This window comes from Dunckerocampus dactyliophorus, chromosome 17 (genome assembly GCF_027744805.1).
Source record: "Dunckerocampus dactyliophorus isolate RoL2022-P2 chromosome 17, RoL_Ddac_1.1, whole genome shotgun sequence".
Taxonomy (NCBI): Eukaryota; Metazoa; Chordata; class Actinopteri; order Syngnathiformes; family Syngnathidae; genus Dunckerocampus; species Dunckerocampus dactyliophorus.
Genome location: NC_072835.1, coordinates 19,550,258 through 19,576,976, shown reverse-complemented (window position 1 = coordinate 19,576,976; position 26,719 = coordinate 19,550,258). Strand labels below are relative to the sequence as shown.

The 26,719-nt window shown below is 39.6% G+C and overlaps 1 protein-coding gene across 1 annotated transcript in view; it reads right to left on the bottom strand.

The window, feature by feature from the left end:
- The window catches only part of sfswap (splicing factor SWAP), a 45,740-nt gene extending 21,504 nt beyond the window's left edge, over positions 1–24,236 (bottom strand). Inside the window, exons 1-13 of the mRNA XM_054756967.1 lie at positions 23,879–24,236; positions 22,530–22,693; positions 18,146–18,277; positions 17,608–17,684; positions 15,202–15,427; positions 15,005–15,105; positions 14,630–14,780; positions 10,592–10,850; positions 8,943–9,101; positions 8,710–8,803; positions 3,835–3,886; positions 2,816–2,919; positions 2,563–2,731 (exon numbers count right to left, since the gene is read on the bottom strand). Coding sequence (XP_054612942.1) covers positions 2,563–2,731; positions 2,816–2,919; positions 3,835–3,886; positions 8,710–8,803; positions 8,943–9,101; positions 10,592–10,850; positions 14,630–14,780; positions 15,005–15,105; positions 15,202–15,427; positions 17,608–17,684; positions 18,146–18,277; positions 22,530–22,693; positions 23,879–24,075 — 1,885 coding nt within the window. The 5' untranslated portion in view covers positions 24,076–24,236. The remainder of the gene's footprint in view (positions 1–2,562; positions 2,732–2,815; positions 2,920–3,834; positions 3,887–8,709; positions 8,804–8,942; positions 9,102–10,591; positions 10,851–14,629; positions 14,781–15,004; positions 15,106–15,201; positions 15,428–17,607; positions 17,685–18,145; positions 18,278–22,529; positions 22,694–23,878) is intronic.
- Positions 24,237–26,719: the final 2,483 nt, after the last annotated feature.

Here is a 26,719-nt window from a genome sequence, read left to right as displayed (position 1 = left end):
ATAGGTGACAAATCATAGTTAATAGGAGCTCTTTCTCTTTACATTACTCTTTTTTGCTATGTTAAAATTCTTTTTTTCATAATGTGACTTCATCCCAAAATATTTAGACTTTATTCTCCTAATATAACTTTTTCCTCAACCTAACTGCAAATATATTTGAAAAATGTTTAGAAAAAAATGGTGTCTTTTTTCCAGTATTTCAACTTTATGCTTCTAATTTGTTTTTTATTATGACTTTATGCTTGTAAAATTACAACTTTTTATCTCATAAGATTACCAGTTTTGTCTTTTATTTTAATAACTTTATTACCGTAATATTTTGATCTTCTGGTAAATAATCGCTCTTTTCTTTCACTTTTGCCGTTTCATTTTTTGTTTTCCTGTTTAATTACATTTTTAGAATGGGACGGGGGCCATTAAACAAACAGCTGCGGCCGCAAATGGCCCCCGGGCCACACTTCGGACACCCCTGCATTAGTGAATGTTTGCAACGGATGGCTTTCAAATGGTGCCATGTTTAGTTTGACCAGGTGTTATTTTGGCTGCTTTGTTATATTTCAAAGATGCACAGAGTCTGCAAGCCTGTATGACAAGGTAATCAGCTTTTGATAAAAACAGCAAACGGCTGTAGGGGGGCGGGTTGGGTGTGTGTGTGGTACCTAAGGGTTATCTTAAGTTCATCAATCGAGTAGGAGCATTTCTAGGATAACAACAATCAGCCATTGACCATCACACGGATCAGACGTTAAAACATCATTTGGAGAAGCAGACTGCACTGCTGCAGGCCTGCAGTCTCAGACATGAACTGAAGAACTGAATGTTGATGCCTGTGTCATTTTCCAAAAATTATTTTCACAACCTTTTTGTTAATTTGCAAATCATTATAATGGGGGAAAGAAATCTTGCACTAATCCCTCACCACTTCACCGCTTTACTTTATTACGATTTTTCAAAATTATAATAAAGTATATTTCTTGGTTGAATATGGCCTATTATTCGTAAAAAATAATAGGCATAATAGGCATAATGTGCATATTTAAGCACATTTTTATATTTTTGTTCCTAAATTAAGCATTTTCAAGCATAAATGGCTAAATGAACTAAAATACAAATACAAGGCATTCAGAGGACGCGTTCAAAGATGCTGTGAATGGCACGTAGTATTCTACACCGGTCACTAGGTGTCAGTAATGCTACTGTAATGTTCAGTGAGACACACGCATGTGACTTGATTGCTGGAACAACAGGCTTTTTATTGCTGGTTTGAATTACCTCAACAGGCACAATAACACCCAACGCCACTTCCTGTCCACCCCCCACTCAGCTACCGTAGCACAGGAACACATTGACCGCAACACACAACATGTTTGAGTCTATATTATGTCTTAAATGGCTTATTTTCTCTTATTATGTCCAGAAACCGAAAGGCTGGCGGTTCGATCTTTGCTCCCTCCACCCAGTCACTGTCGTTGCATCCCTGGCCAAGACACTTCACCCACCGTACCTCCTGTGCTGCCCACACTGGTGTATGAATGTGAATCAATGTGTGGTGGTGGTTGGAGAGGCCATAGGCGCGACACGTTTCCGTCAGACTGGATGTAGTTTATCACAACCAGTGCGTGACTGAGGAGTGAATGAATAATGGGTTCACCTCACTGTGAAGCTCTTTGGGTGCCTTGAAAAGCACTATATAAAATCTAATCTATTATTATTATTATTCTAATATTGGGTAACACAAGTGTAAAAGTGACTATAGGATTGTTATTCCATGCTGAGAGGGCTCTAATAATGCTAAAAACCCTATTTAGAAGGTCTTAAACAGGTTTTGTGTGCTCCAACTACAAAAACGTTCAATTTATAAATAAGGAATTCTACTTTGTGAAACTCTGGAATCAATTAAGCGCGATAAACGAAGGTTTACTGCACTTCTCCTCTAAAAGCACACCTCAGAAAGAATCACCCGGAGTCACGCGCAGCTTTTGGCTCGTCTATAATTTGTGTTGCAAATTGCAGCAATTGTATTATTTCCCACAGCAGTGTTTAATTTGTGAAATGCATCCAGTAAAAAGAGCATAATGTGTTCATAATGTGTTCATTACAGCTGCTGCCTCTATCTCAATCGGTAATGAAATACTGGACAATATCGGATACCAGTATGAAAGCCAATATCAAACATGTCTAAATACATGCAAAAAAGGTGAGATGGTAAATTTGCCTTAGCCACTAAAATAAACCTTGCTAGAATCTAAATCTCATTGCAACACTTTCATTTTACCATAATATTCCATCTGCTAACACATCCACATTTTTTTAAAACAAGTATTTTATGAAAGGAATAAACAATTCACTTTCCACTCCGCGGCTTGTTGTTTATTTTTCTTCTTTTCTCCTTTGGAAAAACCAACAGCATGGTGTAATTCATTATTTTTAACTAGTTTTTATCCCATAGGACATATGTTTTACTGCAGAAATGTAAACATCAAAGTAAAAACAGAATTTGCCCAATGGGACAATCATGAACGTAAAAAACTAAAATAAAGATGGGTTTGTTTTGGCTGTTACCTTGTTTCGCCTCCAGCTCTTCCAAGCTGAGACCCGGTCTCTTCGCCTCTGGCGCACTAACCGGAGGCGGCTCCTTGATGACCACTATAGCAGCGGCGGCGGCGGCAGCTGCAGCAGCAGCGATGGCGGCAGCACCGACCACAGCTTCCAGACCCTCGCCTTCGAGCAACTACAAACATGTTCATTTGTTGAGGCAAACAATTTCAACCACATGACGTTAAGGATCACATTTCAGTCGAAAGTGAAACAAAACCTTGTCCTCATCCGAGTCGTCATCCAGCTTAACTCGATTTTTCTCCAGTGGCAGCAAATCATTCTCCTTCGCTTTGATGGCAAAACAGATTGGGGCAAAAGAAGCTGCAACAACACAGAAACAGACAAAAATATCAAAGTAGAGAACGACAATCAAAGATATATTTTCATTCTTATTTTTAAAAGAAACTTCAAGTCAAGTTACTTGGGTTGGACATTCCCCTTGTACATCAACACCACAAGCTAGTCACACCCTCCAGCCCAGTCCTTCTCAACTGGTTTGGTTGTGGGATCGACTTTAGTGACAAGCGGTGATCAAAAGTGTGGACATTTTTCAGCTCAAACTTCTCAAATAGTTTATATTTAAAGCAGGGGGGACCAAAGTGCAGCCCAGGGGCCATTTGCGGCCTGCATTTTTATTTATTTATTTTTTATTTTTTTGATTGGCCCGCTGTGCATTCTACAAAATATAATCACATAATCAGCAGCAATTTTACAAGAATAAAGTCTAAATATTAAGGGAAAAAGTCGTAATTTTACGCAAATAATGTTGTAATATTATGAGTAAAAGTAACATCATTTTAGTAGTGTAAAGTTGAAATATTAAAAAAATAAATACATTTCTTAAAGTCGCATAATGAAGTCAAGCACTTCACTATGACAAACAAACAAAACGACAAATAAAGTTGTAATTTTTGGAAAATTGGGTTGCGGAAAAGGTTGTAATGCTATGACAATAGAGTCAAAATATGAGAATAAAGTCATAATTCCGAGAAGAAAATTGAGCCTGCTATGGCCTGTCACTTGTTAGCAGTATCTGTGAAAGACAGTCTGCACTTGCAAGCATGTGCATCTATCTATGGAGTTTAGGCCGACTCCAGACATTTCCAGTCCAACAGTGCTAACACAGATTGGTAGTGTGAATACCACCTGACTCCCAGATACTTAGAGGGTGTGGGGCTCAAATCATCACAAGCATATTTATCCAAGCAGGAATGGCAAAAGGGAGATGAGAAATACCTTTGCTCATTTTGGAATCACTGCCAGACTCATCCGACTGAAGCTTGCCCATCTAAATAAGGTAAATGACAACAGAGAGTCACACGCAAAACATATTCATTGTTTTCCCCCCCACAGTTTTTGTACATAATGAAGAAGAATGTGACAAGAGACAAATGGTACGAAGCAAGTTTATACTTAGAAAATGGTCTGCCTTCACTTTTACGATGACTCTCTAACTGCTCCATTTGTACCCGAGTATCAGTAAAGTGTAATTGTGTGGGTTTTACTCAACAATAAATAGGGCTGCAAAGTTGACAAGAAACAAAATACTGGATGTAGCAGAGAGCAAAAAAAGGCTATGGAAAACTTATTTTAAAAGATGGAAAATCTGTTTTAGGGGCCATAAGGTCCAAGTCCAGCGCAGTACGATTGGTGTAATGTGAGTATGCCCTTAAACTCTTCTTTGCACTGGACGCATTTCACAAATAAACACTGTTTGTGCATTGTGCTGCCGCAGTTTACTCGCATTTCCCTGTTAGCGTGCAATAAATTGGATTTGCATTATTTCCTATGGGAAGAAACTGATTCGGGCAGTGTACATTTCTGTTAGAGTCTGACCTTCTGGAACAAACTAATGACGCTAACCAAGGTTCCACTGTGTTTACAATTCAAACGGCAAACTTAGAAATAATTTCAGATATACTGAACTAGCAAACTTGTTGCTGTGCTGAAAAAAAACAACACATTTGAACATCCCTCGTAACGTGTTTTACACTTGTAAGACAAATACTGAAATCTCAATATCCCGTATAGTATCTTCAGCCCCTTTAACACAGCCTGCTCCAGCTGGGATTTCTTCTTTCCATGTCAACAATATTCAGATAGGCCTACAACAGCCAATAAATTAGCCTCCAGACTGTGTTTGACTAAACCCAACATGTTACCAACTTGAAACACTGCTTTTGTAAGAGCTACAGTATATTGACGTAAGCGCATCAGCCTTGAAGATATTTATTTTTAACTGCGTGTTTTTCCAAGGCTTCCACTTGCATCCTAAGTTACCAAAGTGTCCTACATGGTACGGGTTGCTGTTTTTTCATCTACAGTTTCTTAAAATGCAAAAGTTTCACCTTAAGTAGGGCATGTTTTTTTTTTTCCCAGAGCAGATTTTAGCATAACTCTTACCACAATTTTACAACAAATACACTACACCCGCGCAAATAAAAAAAACTGGCCAACATCTTGTAAGTCTTATTTTGATATAAAATATGTGACACGGCGCTGCCTGAGAGTAACAATTTCTCATAACGCACACACTAGTTTCGTAACAGACTAGCAGAGCAGCTGCATCCTGAGATTGGCCATAATGGATCCCACTGTGACAAGCTAATGGATTGGATTCATCAAAAGGTAAATTGTTCCATGGAAAACTTTCTTCACCCCCATCTTAAAATGAACTCCAAAATTAGCATGATCATAATGAACACTGCAAGGCGAGAGAATTAACGGCAGGGGTAGGTCTCGCCTTGGAGGCATGAACAGACTAGTCTTGAGTAAAGGGTTAGAGTGTGTTCTGTGCGTTGTACCAACTGAATGACAAGTGGCTTGAAGAAAATAGCTTGCATGCACACAACAGTAGTATGTGTCGTGCATCCATTTTGCCTCAACTGCTTCGCAGATGCAATTGAATGTGTCCCAGTTATCGTATGGACAAACAGTGCTCATAACAAACTAGTCGGTGGAATCAGAGAGCCCACATCAAGCATCCACACACTGGCGACTCAGCCTCTAAAAAATGGACAGTTGGGACACTATAGACAGATTCCTTTATTATGTGTGTGTGTGTGCTTTATTTGTTCATAAAAAAGGCACACAAAATGATAGACAACTCTGTATTTGTCTCATTTGTTCCTCCTATTAAGCGCAGTGTGCCGTGCTCTGATGAGGCGTTTGACTGTTTTTTTTTAAGACAAACTTAGTATGGCTGTCTAAAAAGTTGCAAATGCCAGAACTTTGATAAAGAATGTGAGAAACACGATTGAATTGAAGAAAGAACTTGTAGCAATGAACGAAGGTAGCGTCTTTGAGAAGAGGAATGCAATATAAAGGTTACTTTGTTAACACACGTGGCACTCATCACCATGTTCACCAAACAAGTCTTTAAAAAAGGCACAAGTGATATTAAATGTTCAATTACCCATTTCATTCATCATTTACATGTATTTTTGCCTTGTTTTGTTCATGTAACACTACAAATATTCTCTGTAGAATGTTTAGTGTTAATATTGTTGGGTGTCTGGGACAGATGAATTGGATTTACATTATTTATGGGAAAAGTGTATTTCGTTTTCTAACATTACGGTTTTCATCGGACCTTTTGGAATGGATTATCCTATTTTCCGGAGTATAAGTCGCACACCTTTTTTCATAGCTTGGCTGGTCCTGCGACTTATATATTAAATACATAGAGTACATAATACAACATGTGCTGCCAAAGTGGGGTGGTGGTTGTTTTACTGGCCGTAATAATTCATTGAGTTGAGCTTGTGACACAGTCAGGCACACAAATTGAATGATTTTGTTACGGAATGCTTTCTAATACGCTGCTGTCTTGGAGACTGCGCCTGTGTGGATTGACAATTGTGGGATTTTAGACAGCAATGTTGTTTAATTAGGACATCGTCCAGCTTGGAGATTGCAGCTGCTTTGTCAGTCACTGACTAACTCAATACACACGTGTGACTTTCAGTGTATTTTAATTCATTTGTCAAGACAAAAATGAAGTTTTGGTGTTAAAAGTAAGGCTGGTTGACATATTTCTACACACTGGGATAAAAGTGTCTTCTGCCATTTTTATTGTATCCATGTATTGAAAAACGTACTTATTTCTGCTTCTGTAGCTTTAAATTGTCTCCTTGTTGGTGTAAACATCGCCCCCCTCCCCTCTGGCTTCGTCTTTTTGTATATTTAATGTTAGGAACGGTGGCATGACACCACCAAAAAAGAAAACAATCACTTGAAATTGAACGTATCTCCTCTTTGAAATGCTCATCTTGTAGAAGATTCACAGAGGCCAGGTGTATGGTCTGCTTACCGTCAAATGTAGCGACAGAGCTTTTCTACACAAACCAGATTCATTTAGATTTGAAAAAAAATAGAGATTTTAAGCTACACTTGAGATAAATTGCCTGCAGTCTGGTGAATGGAGGGGTTACCAGGAGGTGCAAAGTATGACTTAGAAGTATGACTTAGCGTTCTATATTCTATTATGTTTGCTATACACAATACTTGCTTGTAGACTTGAGTGTGTGTGTGTGTGTGTGTGTGTGTGGTCATAGAAAGAGGTCAAGTCTTCACTGTTGCTTGTTGGTGGGATACTGGAATTTTAATGCTGGTGAGTGATGGGCAGCTCAACCGAAGGTGCTTTCAGGCACACAACGGTAAATGTCAGGCCACCTGGGCTGGTGTACTGTCAGGAAGTGTGCAGAAGGATCTGTGTGCTCTTTGTCTGATGAATGTGTGTGTGAGTGTGTCCACTGACAAATGCTGCACATGTAAACAGGTTGTTTTCAATATTGAAATTCGTAACAAATTCCCCACACAATAGACCAGCGTTGCGATTCGTCGTGCCCTTTCAGTTCGTAAGTCATCTCTCTGATGGCAACTGTTTGTTTGTTTGTTTGTTTGTTTGTTTGCACCCCTGAGCTGGTTTGTGTGGATGTTAGTTGCCAGGATTACCCATTTAGTCCAGAGTTTCATACTTTTGCACTTTTTTCTTCTACTGATGTTTGTGCCACATAGAAATGTGTATCTTGCCAAATTGTATAGTTAGCAGCTATTTTACTGGATTCTTATTTGTCAATTTATTAAGACTAACCTGTCTTACTTGTTGATAGGAGAACATGTTACTTTAGTTGACTATTGGTCATGATTTTTGTATTTAACGTCTTTTTTGTTGAGACAAAATGTGGAAAATGAAATATGTCACTTACATTGCATATTGCAGTATTTGTCGTATTTTGCACCAACAGTGGCATTACGGTAAAAGAAGCATCATGCGCTCGTGCAATACACGAGATGTGACCTGACTCTTCCGATGTTAACATGTGTGAGTCAATATTATGTCTTATTTTCTATTATTATGTCTGCTATATTGGGTAATACGAGTGTAAAGGTGACCATGCGGCTATTATTTCATGTCTAGAGAGCTCTAATAATGTTAAAAAAAATGCATTTAGAAGGTTTTCTATGCTCTAACTACAGTAATATTATAATATTATATATTAATCCTTCACGGAAATTCAGTCAGGTCTGCTGGAACCAATTAACTGCGATAAACGAGAGATTACTGTACAAATATACGCTTTAAATCCTTATCTACCAAGAATCAATCTGGCACATTTTCAAACAGCTAAAGTCATGCATAAAAGCAAACAACAACCTGCTTCCTGACAAGAAACATGTCTGACTTCGGGGGAAAATGTAATTGTAAACATCTGTGTACTGACACCCAGTGACCAGTGTAAAATATTTCAAATCATTCACAGCGTCTTCGAGGGAGTCTTCTGAATGTCTTATATTCCTATTTGAGTTAATTTAGCCATTTTTATGCTTGAAAATGCGAAGCAAAAAAACACATAACAAATGATTCAATCTTCTTTTTTTTTTTTTACTATTAATAGGTTGTATTCAACCCACAAAAGCATGATTTATTCATTCATATATTTTTGAGTGAAGCCGCGAAATCCGAAGCACAAAGAGGCAAGGGAGGACTGCACACGCATGACAACAGTTTCAAGCATCCGTGTAAGAGCGGCAACATTCAGTGGTTAACAAAGCTGATTAATACAAATAAAAAAAGCAGTCAAACATACTGTATAGTGCTTATAATACCTCTGTCAAGCTTTTTCCTTCTTTCTGCATGAAGTAATTCTTCTTATACTCATAATAGGAGTTGTACTGATTCCAAGGCTGCAGAAAGTCAAACCTAGTGTGGAAGAGCATACAGTATGCTGTATGAGAATTACACTCGTTAACAAAGAGCCTAAAGGATGCATTGCTGATGAATTGCTCCCGCATGATCTAGAGGGAAAACGCTAAAAAGGTATATAGTTTGTTACTCTCACCGTGGATCATTCTTGGCACGGACGCTGGCTTCAAATTTAAGACCGTTCCTGACGACGTATTCCGCCAGCTTGTCTATGACAGCCTGGATGTCCAGCGGTGGGGGGATTATAGCTGGTGCTGCTGCCATCGTGGCGACTTGAGCTCCAGCTCTGTAATTGCTTTCAGGAGAATTGAAAGATGTTCAACAAGTTAAAGCCATTAGTGACCTGCATCCTTGTCTGGGTCTCAAGACTCGGTTCAGAAATATACATCATAACAGTGTTTGCATGTGGCACATTTTTAATCAGATTAGTCAGTTTTCAAATTAATTAATCATGATTAAGCAACATTTCCAACTATGTTTTAAAAATGCCAGTTTTTACTGTGTTTTATGAACAGAGAGAAGAATGACTGCAAACAATTATATATGTACACATACATCTGTATGTATTAACAGCTGCAAATTAACTGAAATTTTCGATATACAACACGTCTGAAAATGTATTTGCCTAATACCGTCTCTTTAATAGTAGAAGAACATTTGAATTGCACTTTAACTGTGTTATTATAAGCAATGAGGAGTTGTGTTCAAAGACAGCACATAATTTAAGTTGAATTCACGTTGTGAGTGAATTTTCTGAAATTTCCAAGCACCCTCAAATGCAGCAAATTGTACTTCCGCCATTCCGAGTTACGCAGTGCGGTTGAGTGCAAAATCACGTGAATGGCGCCTGGCCAGCGGTGTGCACAGTGCTAGTTAGCTCCTGCTCCGACACAAAGAAAGGACACAATTACGGAGTTGTTCATTGTTTGTGAGCGTTAGTGAGTTTAACACACAGTGATAAGAATTCTGTTTATTGAGACCACGCGTACACGCATAACAGATGTCGTTGTGATGTTCAGACCGTCCGTGAATGCACCTTGCAGGAGTGAGGCGGAGAATGAGGGCGGAGAGACGTGTTTGAGAGTTGGAGGTACATAGATGGTGGTGGAATCGCACTGCTGTGGATAAGTTCAGGTTTGAAAAAGTTATAAAACAGCATCGGACTCTGTGGGGATGCTACACTTGCCTCCGTAACAGAGATGTGGCTTCCCACATTAAACATATCAATGTAATTAACTTAGTGTCAGCAAAAATACTGTTTGTTGCTGCACCTATAAAATGTTTTGCGTCTATTATTCCATTTGGTTTTACTACTATTAGTTATAATTATGCACTCAGATACATATGTATTTCTGCTAAGATACACATTAATGTCACACAGATTTGCTATGATTACCTGCTCGAGGCTAGAGGCCTCTTCTCTCCAGAACAAGTCCTTCACATGCTCAGACTCAACAGCCTTGAGCGCCTGGGCATTTTAAGATACTGGAGCTGTAGCCTCTCATTTTAGATTACCCCTCCCCTCGCACATGTGCATCCTATATAGCAACATCTTTTCCTGCAGAAGTTAGACATTTTCTCTAGACGCTGTCTGTTCACGTTGTATTGATCTGTCTACTTCCACGAATGTTTTATTAAATCGTGCGTCTCATTATTCTCAAAGAACTTGCCTCGTCTCTTGCCTATTTTGAAGCCAGCAGAAAAACTACCCCTGACATTTAGTTAATGTGTTATCTTTGACAGCCCTACTTCTAAATGTATGCAATGTAACTCAATAGTTAATACCTCATCTCTGCAATGGTAACAGGTGCAACAGACGTGGGGACTTGAGAAGGGTCAGAAGTTGATGGTGCCATGGCGATATTCTCAATGAGGGAGGATGTCCCTGACTGTGGAAAAGCTCCTGAAGAAGACGTGAGAGTCATCCCAGACGAGGCTACGCTGCTGTAGTAGGAGCTCGCATCTACACCTGGGGGAGGTGGGGCCATGCAGTATGTTCCATCAGGAAGCATGTAGTAGCCATAGTACACGGCCGACGCATTTGCTGTGAACAGATATAGACGTTATGGCATGACGCATCATCTATAAATGCTTCACTTGTATGCATGGCAAGTAGTTGTGCTACTTGAACTGAACGACTGGGATTGAATAAAAAGAACACACAAAACTACACACACACTGAGGTGCTACCATTTAAACCATCTTATCACTGTTGGTCCAAGGAAACACCCAAGAAATGGACACAATTTTGAGATAAACAAAGGAGATCATTTGTGCTCAGTGTGCATTGGATAAGATTGAACAGGAAGGAACAAAGCATAGCCATGAACAGAATCCACTCTAGCACAGCCAAACTTATTTGAATAACTAGGAATCAATACACAGTGGAACCTTGGTTAGCGTCATTAATCTGTTCCAGAAGGTCAGTCTAATTGAAACATAATCTAAACAAATTAACTTAAAAAAAAAAATCATGTAAATCCAATGGCCGTAATTTTTGGTGAATAAGATGAACCGATGTTTTAGCTGCACCCACTACATTTACAGAGAAAAACTGATTTGTACATAAAGTGTATAAGCCGCACATGTCCATGTCATAAAATGACATTGTGACGCTTCCTCGGGCGCATTTATTTGACAGGAGCCAATCATGAGCTATGAGAAATCTAACAACGAGCTTATCAATCCATCAAAAAATTGCAGGAGGTCATTACTCAATATAACAGTCACAGTGTCAACTTACAAAGAACACTAAAATTATCACACAGCTACTTAACACTCATAAGGCAGCTAGGAAATATACAAGACAAATACCAATACGAGTTTAAAATAAAAGAAAGCTATTTTAACTTCTTCCCATAATGCATTGTTACCAGCAGAGGGGCTCATGAGCTCCCTCTGGTGGCCCAGCAGCACCCATGGCAGCCACTGGCCAATGAACTGCTCTGCTGGGAACAATGCATTATGGGAAGAAGTTAAAATACACCAAATATATTATATGTGTATATTTATATATATCCAAATTTTAAAAAACAAAAACATAAAAAGAAAAATGAAAACGAACATGCAGTCATTCATACCTAATTTTTGTTCGATTCGCAATGCACATTTTTCCAGAAAATGTGGGTTGAAATGTGGGTTGAGGCTCCACAGTAGTAAGTTTTGTAAGAATGCTTTGCCGCACAATGTTGACCTCCACAAGTCGTGATTTGCACCATTTCAGCGTTGACACTTGTGTGACCCGTGCGTTTTACATTTGAATCAATCGGAATTTGAATCAAACGGGAGCCCGCGCTGAAGATTTACGGCTGTTGGGTAGAGAGCATGTAAATGGTGCTGGGCGTAATCACGGCAAGGCCGCCGCGTGAGCAGCTGCATTCAAATTGGTCTCCTGAGAGCAACACATCAGTACACTGCTTGTGTTCAGACCTCAAGAGCAAAGTAGAGGTGTTCATTACGAGGCTGTGATATTTTCACTGTTGCTGAGGCGCTTTGTTGTTCAGTGGCACGCTTATGTAATAATGTCTGTTACAAGAACTAATTTTGTTTCAAACAAGTCAGGAACTATGACTCATCACACATTATTTATTATACGGCACCTTACCAACGGAGCAGGAGAAGGCAATCCAGCAGGATAGACACAGTAAATGGTCAGCGTCAATGAGCGGATGGCGATATTAACACATTAGTCACTGAACTAGTTAACTTTAATGGGAAATCCAATTTTCTTTAATCAGGAAAATGGAAAGCAAACACCGCAAGCTGTCATTAAAAAATGTGTGCTGTTGGTAAAATGAAGACCTTTATGGTAAGGAAGTAAAGGGATTCAGATGATTGAAATAGATTTGGTACAATGGATTGACTGTTCAATCGATTAGAGTAGAGTTGAAGTTCCCTCATAATTTGCATTAGAATGCAGCAAATTGCGGCCCCTGTGCCATAATTCATAACTGGAGATGATAAAAGCAGTTGAGACATCACAGTTTCTTAAAATAAGGATAACATCACGGGAGTGTGTATGGACGCCAAAATTGAGGGTCGATGGCATCATTGCTTTTCTGCATGAGCTCACCTTTGAGGATATGCAAGTATAAGAATATACTGTTCTATATGCTTTTTCTCCCCACAATAACAAAATGCAATTCACCACTCAAGACCACAATTAACATAACATACGGGTGTCGAAACTAAATACAGAAGTTCTTTGTTGTTTGGAAACAAGCCGAACATTGCAACCTGGATAGCAAATGCACATCAGCAGTGTTAAATGCTCAAGTCATCCGGTACCCATTTAAAAACATCAACAAGCCCAGTGCTGAAGCAAAGAGCGGGTCAAAGGGCTCGCTACATAACTGCGTCACAGATGAATAAATTGCAGTAATGGACAAGTTAACGCTCATGGGTCAGGCTGGACCAGTGGCCGTGTTGTGGAAGACCATTCACAGTGTACATGCAGAGATAAAAGTGTAGCAGAAGCGGTACTGGATCTAGTAGAAAGCGGTGGATGTGCATTCTCAAAAAAATGATTTATTCTTGTAATATTACAACTTTATTACTGGAACATTACGACTTGAGACACAGAACTTCACGTTTTTTGCCTCATAATTTAAGTTTTGTTTTCCCTTTTCAGTAAAGCCCTAAAATTGTACTTGCTAGAGTACACTTCAATGTTGAGTGGTACATTCAAAAACAAGGCGACAGCAATTTCCAACAGACAAATGTGTGAAGTTCAGATGAAAACCAATTTTTCCCCTTAAGAAATAACATAGATCCAATTAATTCTTTCCAGACAAAAAACACTTCAACATTTAACATCAATTTTACATTGATTGAAAGACTTGTGGTGAGGTGGAGGGAGGAGGTTGAGGGGAGGGAAGAGCCACGCGGACGCTGTTTCACTCTACTACAAGGGGGCCAGATTCGGGTTTTATGTGGCACCCAAGTGTCAAGACACTTTGTTTTTATTTTTTTATATTTTGTAAAAAAAATATTTATACATATGTTGTTTTGTTAAATATTTTAATTAATTATTTCATTATTTTTCATATATGAAGTAAAAAAACAGCACAAAATGAAATCATCATAATCAAATCATGAGGTGATTCTACATTTATATGGTTTCAGTTACAGGCGGTCCTTACTGCGATGTGGCCCACGGTGAAAACGAGTTTGACACCTCTGCTCTAGTACGTTAGAGACTTTAAAGAGCCGACAGTTACAGCTGGATACTTGCTCACTTTATTTCACACACTGTCTCCCTTAAACCATAACCTGTTAAGTAGATGTAGCAGATACTACCTTTGTTCTTTGCTACACATTCTGTTTTGAATTCAATTGTGTTTCTCGCATATTTATCAAAGTTTTGACACTTGCGACTGTTTTTTCAGCCATATTTAATTTAAAAAAATATGTAAATACACAGGGCACTTGAAACGCCTCACCAGAACATGGCACACTATGCTTGAAAAATAGGAAGGAAAGAGACAGAAATGAGCTCTAGGTGCGTTATACAGTATGCACGCACATACACACCAAGATGATTAAAGGATTCCTTGGCCGGAATCTGTCTACAGTGTCCAAACGCTAAAAGACCCACTAAACTTTCTTCACAGAGACTGAGTCACCAACGCGTGGATGCTTTGTTTGGGCGCTCCATTCCGCAGACCAGTTTGTTAGGCGCACTGTTTAACCATATAAAAAGCGAGGCATATTTTTAGCAATAATTTTCATTAAAACTCGAATCATATGAAAACCAGGGCGTATGAAAACCAAGATTCCACTGCAGTCGGATTGCTCCCTAAAACACAGCAAGTGAACACTCACGGTCAGCAGTGTACTGGGCTGTTGTGCTGGATGCTGCAGGATCTGACGCTTCCTCGGGCCCGGTTGGTTTTGCGGCCAAGCCGTTTCTTTCCTCCCTGGCTTTTCGAACCAGTGCTGCAAGGGGATGGTCTGGGTCCATCACTCGAAGTGGCTGCAAGAGAGTCAATGAAATAGTCAAGACGTGACTTTTATATTCAAACATTTGGCTGGGCTATCAATACCACTGATAATATATGCTGTTAAGTGATGGGGGGTTGAACATACCGATCCTTAAAGCCTTTATTCTTAGATCAGCTTGGCACATGGCTACTGTAAAAGGTGTTTTACAGGCTAAAAAACTAATTCAATCCAATAACACTTCACACACTCTGTTACCTTCATCAGCTCCTCCAGACGTGAGCACTTTTTAGGTGCAAACAGACTGGGGTGAAGGTAGTTGCCGTCTCCGTCGTCATCCGAATCATCAGAATGAGATTCTACAGCAGAAAATGGGGGGGGAAGCAGATTTGTCCAAAATGTGATCTTGAATTACAGTAGATGTGAGTTTAGAGATCGTAAGAGTATGAACTCACCTTCTGGCTGCTCTTGTTTGTTAGAGGAGGCCAGATTGTACCGACCTTCCTTCATGGCCCTCAGGATGTGTTTGTAGTAAGGATTCAGGTAATGGTCAAAACGAAGGAAGTCAAACTGAGAGTTCCGAGCCTGCTTGGCTTTCAGCACGATCTCAAACTGAGCACCCTGCTGACAGACAAAGTTGGCTGTCCGCTCGATGATGTTATGAGTCTTGATGGTTGCGGGCTGCAAAACAAAAGAAACAAATATTAGATTTTTTTTCCTGAAAATCGACAAAGCGTCTTCACAAGACGTGCTTTGAAACATTTCGAACCGGAGATTGAAGGTTGTGATAACTGGTTGAAAGACAATTCTCCCAACATGTTTGTAGCAAGCATCTCCATTCGCCACACACCACACCCATCTGGGTCTGGTTTTCACACAGGGCCATGTAGGTCTGGATTTTTTTTCTCCCTTAATAATAAAAAGTTTCATTTAAAATCTGCATTTTGTGTTCAGTTGTGTTGTCATTGACTAATATTTAAATTTGTTTATGATCTGAAACATTTAGCTGGTCTGTCAGAAAACACCACACAGTCCGGCGGAAACTGAATGATGATGAGGTGATGATCTGGTCTGGCCTGGTCAAGAATAACCAACGCTTAATGCCAAGGACAAGTAGTTATATTTCTGAGACTTTTTCTATGCAAAGCACTCCAATGCTCATTTTGATCACATAAATTCTGGAAACACATGGGGAGGATCAGTGGAACATGAAATGGTCTATCATTAATTCATTATTGTTCCCCTAGTGTGCTTTCAATGATTAATCATTGTCATTACCTAGAGAGTGGAGAGACGTCCTGACCCGACACACATATGTCATTGGATGAAAGTTACAATAAATACTACCTTTTAAAGACGCCTGCCAAAAAAATGGCAGGGTCCAACACTAATAGTCTTATTATTTTTGCTCGGCGCTCTAATTTGTGAACTTTGCTAGACAGGAAATGTGTGCATAATATGTACGCAACACATACACACAACAGAAAATCTTACCTGGAAGCAATTGAGAAAGATCTTCCAAGACAAAACCCCAAATCATCATTAACAGCATTCATAATTTACAATCCACCAGATAACTTGCCAGCATGTAGTATTTGTTGAATGAAGCCATATGATAATGAATGATAACCTGAGTAAAATGTGTTGAAGCAGCAATAACACTTCAAGCAGCTGCACATTACAAAGTCCTGGTGAGAAGTTCTTTCATGACTCCTGGCTCATCATCTGTCCATAAAGAAATTCTATTCATAATGATTCTGGATGTGTTCACAGGGGTGTTATATTCAGGAGGTACGCATAATGCATATACATAAAAGCGGACCTTTCTTCTCATGCATAAAAAAAAGCTTGAGGGGTAGATGATTGGTTACTCCCAAAATACCCATTAGAAAACACATAACTTCCTTGTGGCAAAGTGTTGGTGCCAGTGCATCAAAGTCTCATGGCAACACAACACCCATTTCAACTAGATTGAACAGTGCTATTAATATGAGCTCACATGCAAGGCTATCCACACTGTATAGTGCTAACACTGTTTTCGAAGTGCTGGGGCATTTAAAATGCTCATGGCACCAAAACACGCTAATCTTGTTATTTCCTCTGTGAAAAATAACATTGAAAGGCACATTTCCTGTGTTTACATGTGTGCTCGAATGTTGAAATATCTATGATTTTTTTTTTTTTTTTTTTTTTTACAATTTTCATTACTTCTTCCGGGTCTGGAGGAGGAGCATGTGACGTCTAACCCACCCGGGACATCCCCTTCGATACAACACATTCCCTGTTGTTATGCTCCAGTTTTCAGTGCATTCCTTATGTTTCTTATCTATTTTTTTTACAGTATATTATGCCCACTCATGGCCGCACGGTGGCCGAGTGGTTAGCACACAGTCAGTGTTACTGCACTGTGACAAGCTATCAAGCGAGTCCTGTGTTTACAGTTTTTAATAAGGTACGTAACCACAAACCAATGTAACACTGCGCAAACCAAGATCCACCTGTACGCCCTTTGAAACCACTGGTGAATATGGCGTCATGGTAACTTTTAACAGGCAACAGAGTTTGATGTCGTGCAATGTCAAAAGCTACAAGAGGCTCTTCAGAGCACCTTCAGGTGAAAGAATAAACGTCCCCATGTTTGACAGCACTGTTTTCATCTTCAAGGTCTGTGAAGCATGAGTGAAATTACTGAGAGTTTTGATTGAAATGACTTCTGCACAAGCAAAGCTGTAGGCTTTATCAGCTTGTTCAGAATGTTTATTGAATTCCACAAAGGCGGGGTGTACCGCGTATGCTGTATTTCAATCAGTGAGGAAAACAACACTGTGTACAACAGCATTGATAGGATGGTTGAAACTCACCAGTTCCACATCGGGGGGGATTTCAAGTCCTTCAGGAGCAACAAATGGTTCTTCACTCTCTTCTTGTTCTGGCTCTTCTGTGCACGTAGGAAACAAAATTGGATGAATTCCTATGTATATCATTCCAAACATACTCAATTCATGTTTATTATAGCAAAAAGAACCTTGTTCTGTTTTGGTGGCTAGTGGTAACGACAACGTGCTGGTGGTGTGACTAATGGCTAAATTAAATGGGTGAGAATCACAGCAGTACATATGACATATTTTGACCGAATTTTTAATTACACTGAAATTAATCTTCTGGCTTCTGCGGCCCTCGCTAGTTATTCTGCAATTACTCGCTATAAGGATTTGATTTATGTTGCAATTTTAAGTGCATGCGCATCTGCCCGTAGGTTCATATATGGAGTACTAATTTACAGTAGTCATGGTGCATCTGTTTTTCCATTCACTTGTTGTGGCGTGTTTTTGCATGTGTGAGGCCGTGAGAATGAACTCCATCCAGTATGTATCAGTTTGAGTCATGTTTTTCCCTTACCAGTGACCTTGTTAGCATCCTCCTCCTCCGTGGGCTGGGAGGGATCGTAGTAGTCCGCACTGTACTTGAATGCCACTGCATTGTAGGTGCCTTCATCTGCCAGGGCCTCGCTCAGACGCTTGTATTCCTCTTCTGCAAAGCAATATGTGATGTCAAACCTCCAAACTCAAAGAGTGTTTTACGTGATACAAAACTGGACAATAGAATGAAATGCTGCAGAATAATAAACTAAACATTGTCATTGGGGTAAGTCTTATTTAAGAAACCCCGATGAATGGAGAAGACAAACGGAAGGGCTTAGTCGATGAATAAAAATGGCTGGTTTGACCTCAACATTGCCTTGTTCCTAATGAAATTCATACCTTTAACTTCATTAAAGCCACAAGGACAAAATTCCCACTAAAACTATCAATATCTCTAATGCTCTCACGCTGTCCCTTTCGTGGCCTGATGGGTAATAGACTGAATGAATGGGAGTCAGGCTCCCAAATTCAAGGGCACCACAGCCATATTCAATATGTGAATGTGTGTGTGACATCCATCATTAGCCAAGTCATTCTGTCCTGTCAGTTTGGGCATAAGACACCATATTTCACTGAAAACGGTGGGTTATTCATTCAATTAAGTGACTGAGTATGTCTTTCAGGTGGGTGCTTTGACACCAAAACACCCTGTTTCATTAGAATGTCAAATGAGCGTGATGCAAGTAATCCAGCAGAGTAAAAAGTGATATCAATAGAAGTGGCTCATGAGCTCAGCGACAAAGCCAGTCAGTCATTTTCTACGGGGAGGGGAGAGATCTTGAAAAATCCTTTGCAGAGAAAAATCCTCCTAGGCAATGTGCATAGGGACAGTATTAGTATTAGAGTTCAGCTGCAGTTTAGCCAATAGCCAGTGCAAAAGAATATTCTAAATTATTATAGTTAGGGATGCTCCAATCGATCATTTTCATGGAAAAGCCGGTGATCGGCATATGCCTTTCAAAGCTAATCCCCTGTGGCTCGTACTATTGCAGTGTGCAGGGTAATGTCCTCCTCTAATGTCTCGCTCGGGTAGTGTCCCCCGTTCCCCCTTTCCTTCACACTGCGCAGGACTGTGGCGGTAAACCCAACGTGTCTGCTGTGTGAAACTTATACCCACCCCATTTGTGAGAGTGATGTAAAGTTTGCAACACATGCCACAAAAACACGTTAAAAAGCTTTAATCTAATACGGCATTTGCAGAACAAACACTTTGCCGAGTGTGATGACTTCTCGAGGCTCACTGTGCAGCAACAGTCAGCAAATATGGTCAAAACGTGCCCATGTGTGTGTGACAGTCAAATGGCTAAGCAAATAACCCAAAAAATAATTGAATTCATCAGACCAGAGGAGCAGGCGTTCTCAGGGGTGGAAGACACAGAGCTCTGCCGACTACTGTCACTTGGAGCCCCTCTACTTGCTACCTGGTGGACCTGTCTCATCTCCATCAGACAATGTGATGGATGATCTGCAGGATAAATTCCTGATCAGAGCATCCTAATTATAGTATATTATAAATATTATAATGTGCAAAGATGTAGGCGTTCAACTGTGTAGAAGTTCAAGTCCAAGAGAAATAATTATAAACACTCAAAATTCCCGTTTGGTTGGCTTAGAAGCATTTTAAGCAAATAGTTTTGTGTCATGCTCAAAAGAGACGACTCTAAGAGAATAAAGTGGCAGAACTTGTTTTTATGGGCAAGCCCATGTAGCCAATCATGGGTGAGGATACAGGATCATACCATAATGTGAAAGTAGAGAGGGCAACATCTGTTCCTACCAAGAAAATATTCTCATAAAATTGCTCCTGGAAAGGTGGAATTGCAGGAGCCCATCCAAGCTGAGGCATCCAACTTTTCTTAGTGCCAATTTGAATCAAGGACATTTACATTTTGTGATATGGAGATTGGCTCTGTCATTGGTCGCGTGGATTTGTTTGTTCATTTGTTTTTGTGCAATAAAAAAATGGATTCAAATATTAAAAGTAACAGAACAAATGCATAAAATGTGGCGTGAGGCCTCTAATAAACACTGAATGCCTAACAATACACAAACCACTGTATTTGCCAAGTTAGGCTACAATATGAGGCTGCAAACGACACTAAATTAAGAGCTGTAAGCTTAACCTACAATCTAAATCTCATAACATTTTTTTCTGCATAATTTGACATTGTCTTTCCTCCACAGTACAGTACATACAATTGGATTATTCTCCCATTTAGAGAGCTATAACATCCATTTTGTCTTGTTTGGTAAAAAGATGATGCAATAATTACGGTCAAGTTTCAATGAACCCTGCAAAGGGGTAAAATGTCGGTCAACAAAGATGGGCTGTCTTTAGTCAATGTGGAGGAATGTATGAAACAATATGGTCAATTTTCACCTAGCTGAAAGCTTTAGATGCCTGCTGGGAAGAGGAAATTCACCGTTGTATAATCAGCCAAAGAATGCATGCAAAGCAACAAAAGAATGGCATCACTAGAAGGGCCAGAGCCCAGACCTGAATGCAACTGAACATGTGGAGTAAGCACACAACTTTGAACTGTTATTAGCTTAACTGTATGGAGGAGCCTTTGCAAGCTGTTTAAAAGTGGTGCTATTATAATTTATATGCCAAGTATATATTGAGCTGTATATCGTTTTCACAAGAGGCTGCGATGTATATCGCAATATTGATTTTAGGCCATATCGCCCATCCCTATGGCCACTTATGCAAATTAGACAATGATGTCAATACAGGCCTGTGGGAAACCCGGGTGTACTTTATATATCAAATTAGAAAAATGGAAGCTGTTGAATGGAAAAAAATATGTTCTAATAATGATGTTTATAACTTGCAATGCTTAATGCTTTGTAATAACTGTTTATATGTGTTCTTACCATGAACAATATAACTATCCATCCATCCATCTAGAAGCTGCAGCCTAACCCGGATAATTTAGGGCTGAAGGAGGACTACACCCAGGATTGATTGCCACTCCATTGGAGGGAGATGTGAAAGGGGAAATGGAGTGACACTTGATGTCCACGCTTGCCACTAGGGGTGCACGTTATCGGTCCGATATGAGGAATTATGACGTCATACCCACAAACATTAAAAAAACAGCGCAGATAAGATGGCAGTCCCAACCCGCCGTACTTGCAAGTGCGTGCTGTCTACTTGCCAAAACACGGGCAAAATTTGGGGATCCGCACGTGGCAAGTACCGCCTCAGTACGGATTTGGGAGCATGCAGACACGGCGTAGCACTTTTAGTGCAGAAGGAACTTTCGCTGCCTGCAGGCTTCATCGGGCTACGGACGAAGTGTGACGCGGGACTTCTGGAGAACCTCGGAAGGTCGGAAAAACTAACATTCATCGCACTTGCATGTACTTACAAGAGAACGAGGAAGGACACCGTAAGTGAGCAGCACGTGTAAGTACGGCCTCCGTACAATAACGTGGCAATCAAACGGAGATTGTACGTTGCAAGCGCGTTGTAAGCACGTACAACTCACTTACCACATATGCAACGTACGATGCACTCAACCGCTCACGGCAAGGCCTTTGTCACTTCACAACTGTGCGAGTGACGTGCGTTGACGAAATCCCTCCCTGCTCTTGCCACTCCAACACATCAAACCTTATCAGCTACCTGAAACGCAAGCATCGCACCCGGGGCCAGGGGCTTGTTCCTATCGCTACAACGTTTGAAGGGCACAGAAAGTCTGCCAGAGTCGATCCGATGGCTAAGAAAATCTGATTTCATCATGGAAATGATGGTCCTGGATGACCAGGTCTTTACCATCGTTGAAGATACTGGCTTTGTCGGCAAGTAAACCCCTTGGAACCACAATTTCTACTTCTGAGCTGCTGCTATTTTGTATGTTTTGGTAATAGTCATGATGTTATGATATCAGGACAAATCTACAGGTACAGTTTCACATTCAACTTTGAGTCTACTTACCTTCAGGTCCGCACAAACTACGGTTAAATCGGCATCGGTTTGAAAAAAATATATATTGAGCATCCCTACTTGCCACACTAAGGTCAGCTATGCAAACCACTACACAACCAAAGGTGACATTTATATGTGGGGACAGGCATTCACTTCCAATTTCCATCATCAATTCATTGAAAAAATTCACTTTTGATTATTTTTATATTAATTTTAGCATACAGGACTTTCCGAGCCATTGTTGTGCTACGCAAAAAACGCTGCACTGAGGAGCTGTGCCATAGGGAAGGACTGCATGGATGGAGCTCAAATTGCCGTGTTGTTCTTCTTGAGACTGAATGAACAGTGCCTCTCCTGGTTACAGCCAAGTCGTGCCCTCCATTTTGAGAACTCATTCAACATGAATCACTACGAAAACACCGCCTACCTTGCCTCGCCTCTTCTTCCAGCAGGTCAGTGTGCAAGGCCAGATATCTTTCTTCGTCGCAGAGCGCCTCGATTCTGGCCTCCTCCTCCGACAGCTGGTAGGCTGTGTTCCACGACCCGCTGTCATACTCTGAAAGGTCATGTAAATGACCGCGCCCATCATATCTGTTGGATGATATGCAGGATTAGAGAGAAGACAAATACTTAGTCACTAAAAATACCTACTTACCAGGGGAGGATGGGATATAAAACCCCTAAACGGTTATATCAAATATTCTGTTGGCCTGCTCTTGTAAAACACTACAATGTGCCGTTTTCTCTGAGGATTAAAAATAATATTACCTCATTAAATATTTGGCCTATTTCCATCCTAGACAAATAAAAAAAAAAGAACCCTACATTGAAAGAAATGCAATTAAAGCAACTCCCCTTACCTTACAGGGTTCCCCCTGTATACCTCATCAATATCTGCAAAGAGAATTACATTCACACAAACCCGAGTACATAAATACCTATCCGCAAGAACGCAAATGGACGACATTTTCCTGGGTGCGTCCCTCTACGCCATCTCTCAGTTGGAGTATCTTCAGGAAGACAAAGAAATGGGGTGCTGAGGTTGGCATTCGGGGTTGCCGGGACCCCTTAGCCTACCTTGCTGGGGAAAGAACTGTGTTACGTGATAAAGACACACATACAGAGGCTGTACACATGAAACAACGTGGGCCACTGCGGGTCAAGGTGATTCAAAAGAAAATTGGGTGCGTGCAACACACAGTGGCTAACAAACCACAATGAGAAAAGTCAATTGGAATCTTTGAATGTGTCACCATGAATCACCTTTGTTGCAGTAACTCTGGCCTTGTAGGTAGGACATGTGCTCAGTGAAGACAGGTATTTTAGGCAGAATTTAATTTGAACAAGGAAAACCATAAGAGAACATTCACATTTGTTCTGCAACTCATTAAGCTGCAAAATATGCCATCGGTAAACATTTCCAGAGGATATACTTCCAACGTGCAAACAATACTATTAATTATGTCTGTTTAATATACATTATTGCTCTACTAAACTGCATTTCAGTTATCAATGTTATTCTGAGAGTATAGCATCCCGTCTGCTAACTATGCAGACTTGGGATTTTTTTTTTTTTTGTTACTCTGGAAATGTTTTTTGAATGGCATAAATCTTCCAAAAACATAACTGCATGTGGAAATGCAACATTTGTAGTCAGTTTTAGGTGGTTTCAGGGCTTCTGCAAGACTAACTCCAACCAGTTCCTTCAACTTTGAAACAGGCTAATAAGCAAGATAGATAGTTAGCATTGTGTTTCGGTTTAAGTGTTCAACCGACCTATCGATCATGATGCTCTTGTCCCCCATCCATGGAATAAGATGCTTTCCATGTTCGTGGTAAAGAGCCCGTTCGTCGTCTCGGAACACTTTACAGGCGTAGCCAAACACCAAAAGATCGGCGTATTTATCACTGTCACTAGCATCCTTAGCCGGCTTGTTGTTTGGGTCCTTCTTTGCCGTCCCGCGACGATACATCTCCAAATAGTTAATTTAAAAAGACGTAAATGTGTGTAGCAAAACTTTACTTATAAGACCAAGATCATCAAAAGGCTCACAGCGTGATCAGATGCCACGATTATTTCTGTTTGTTAAAGCTAAGATACACAATTCTACGTGCTGTCGGTCGCCATGTTGAAAATAAGTAAATGTATCAATGTGTCCTTTTCGGCACTTACGTCATAATAAGCAACGGTATTAAATAACCTATGTACGCATATATACACAATATATAAATATTTAGCCGAGCTTATATTTACAGGTAAATTGGTGTTTTTAGTTGGTGCAAGCGATAATGAATTTGTAGTCCTGTTTGTAAGGTCGTGTGGTGTGTGGTGAATGTGCGAGTCTGAAATGTCGCGCTTGAATGTCAGTCCGAACTGCGAGAACTGCGTTCGATAGTTCGGTAGTTTAAATAAATAATAATTCTCCTTGATCATTTTCGTATTAAATACATAGGAAAATGATAAAAGAGTACATTTGGAATACAGAAAGTGAACAAATGTATTGCAATTGATGTTAAACGGATGGTGGGTAGGATTAAAAAAAGCTTTACTTCTTCCTACTCCTTTTTGGACATGTAGAACCGTGAATTGTACTATGTGAAGTATTCCAATGTAACTCGTATGCATGTTCAAAATAAATTAAAACATTACCATTAACAAACCATACAACCATCATGTAACATAATATGATTTATTCACATATTTGCAGGAATTTTGTTTTGTGCTGAGGGTATTTATATTGTTATTCACTTATTTGCAGGAATTTTATTTTGTAGTAAGGGTATTTATATTGCATTTCGGATTTTTTTTTTTAATGTATTTGTAATTTGTTAGCCATGTCAATTGGGTGACATGCCATCTAACAAATTAAAGACAATGGTAAAATTGATGCCATTGAATTTCTTTTGTAAGCAAATGTAAATCACTGATGGAGGGGGCCGGAACATAAACATTTGCCTCGGGCGACACATTGGTTCAGCCTGGCTCTGATGAAAACATACCGTTATTGTGCAAACGTGTTTGTTGTACTGTGTTAAAAGAACAGACTGAAATAATAAGAATTTGATAGCTGTTTGTGAAATGTTGCATTCACTCGCACCCTGTGCATCTTCTGCCTCTTCGGCCTCCGCTGTCCTGAAAACCGAGTGACGCTTCTGTCGAGAGGAGAACATGTAGGAGGGAGAAAAAAAGAGTAATCGGCGGAAAAGTCTGGCGAGAGACAATCTGCAGTACCTGAGAGGATGTGGCAAGAGTGTCTGTTGAGCACCGTGATGATAACAATTTTGGGCTGAAGTTCAGACGGTGGCCTGGAGATATGGAGTATGGCCAAGTTAAAATGGCAAGGAAACAATCATGGTCTGATGCAAGTAGTGCTGTAAGACGAGCTCAGAAGGAAATCAGAGCTAAACCGAGCAGTAAAGATGAGATTTGAGAAAAATGGAAAGTTATCATTACACTGAGTAATGATACAGGACGTTTTCATCCAGGTCAGTTGACCAACGCAATCGACAAAGATGCTAAATAACAATGGAGAGCTTAAAGGTGGGAGAGTAATAGAGGCTAAACGACTCCAAAGGATGATCAAACTGTGACACTTTGTCTGTAATGGTTGTTTTTTGTTTTTTTTAAAACAATACCTGAGCTGCAAATGGGTTGTATTAACTTTAAGGTGAATGCCAAAAGAATGCCTTTAAATGGCAAAGAATAGGACATGCGGCACACACAATTATAGCAAATGTGCTAATGATGCTAAGCTAAAATGCTGACATTGTGGAGGGGGTAGGGTTGCTAACCGTAACCCTGAAAAACGGAATCGTCCCGTATTTAGAGTCAAAAGTACGTCTGAGAATCAAACCCAGGACTTCCTGATCTCTAGACTGCGACTGTGTGGCCAACATGCTAACCACTAGGCCACCATGCTGCCCTATTTTGGCTATATTCCCATAATATTATAACGTTTGACATTTTTCAAAAACAACTTTATTTTGTTTTGTTTGCTTCTCATACCATTAGAACTTTTAGAAAATAACATCTTTTTTCATGAATATTTCAACACTATGCTACCAAAATGACATTATTTTTCCTCATAATGTTCCGAGATTAAAATGTGCGACTTTTTCTCTCGTTAGAATATGACTTTTTTCTCTTAATATTTTGACTTTATCCTTGCAAAATTACAGCTGTTTTTTTTTTCCCTGCTGTGTTTTTTTTTTTAATTTTCCAACTATTTCAGCTTTCCTCTTTTAAATTTTCTTCTTGTAATTAGGACTTTGTTCCCATAATATTTTCATGTTATTCTCGGAACATTTTTCTACTGTACTTTTTCCCCAATCTTATTTTCCAAAAAATTACAACTTTTTTCATTGTTTGTTTGTTTCTCCATACTATGACAACTTTTAAAACATTTATTTTTCCTTTAATATATCAACTTTATGCTACTAAAATGACACAACATTATTATTATTATATTATTACACAATATTACGTTACTCTTAAAATTATGACTTTTTCTTGGTAGATTACAACTTTTTTCTCTTAATATTTTGACTTTATTTTAGTAAAATTACTCAGGATTTTCAATTTTTGCTGTTTTTTTTTACATTTTCTTTTCAAATTAT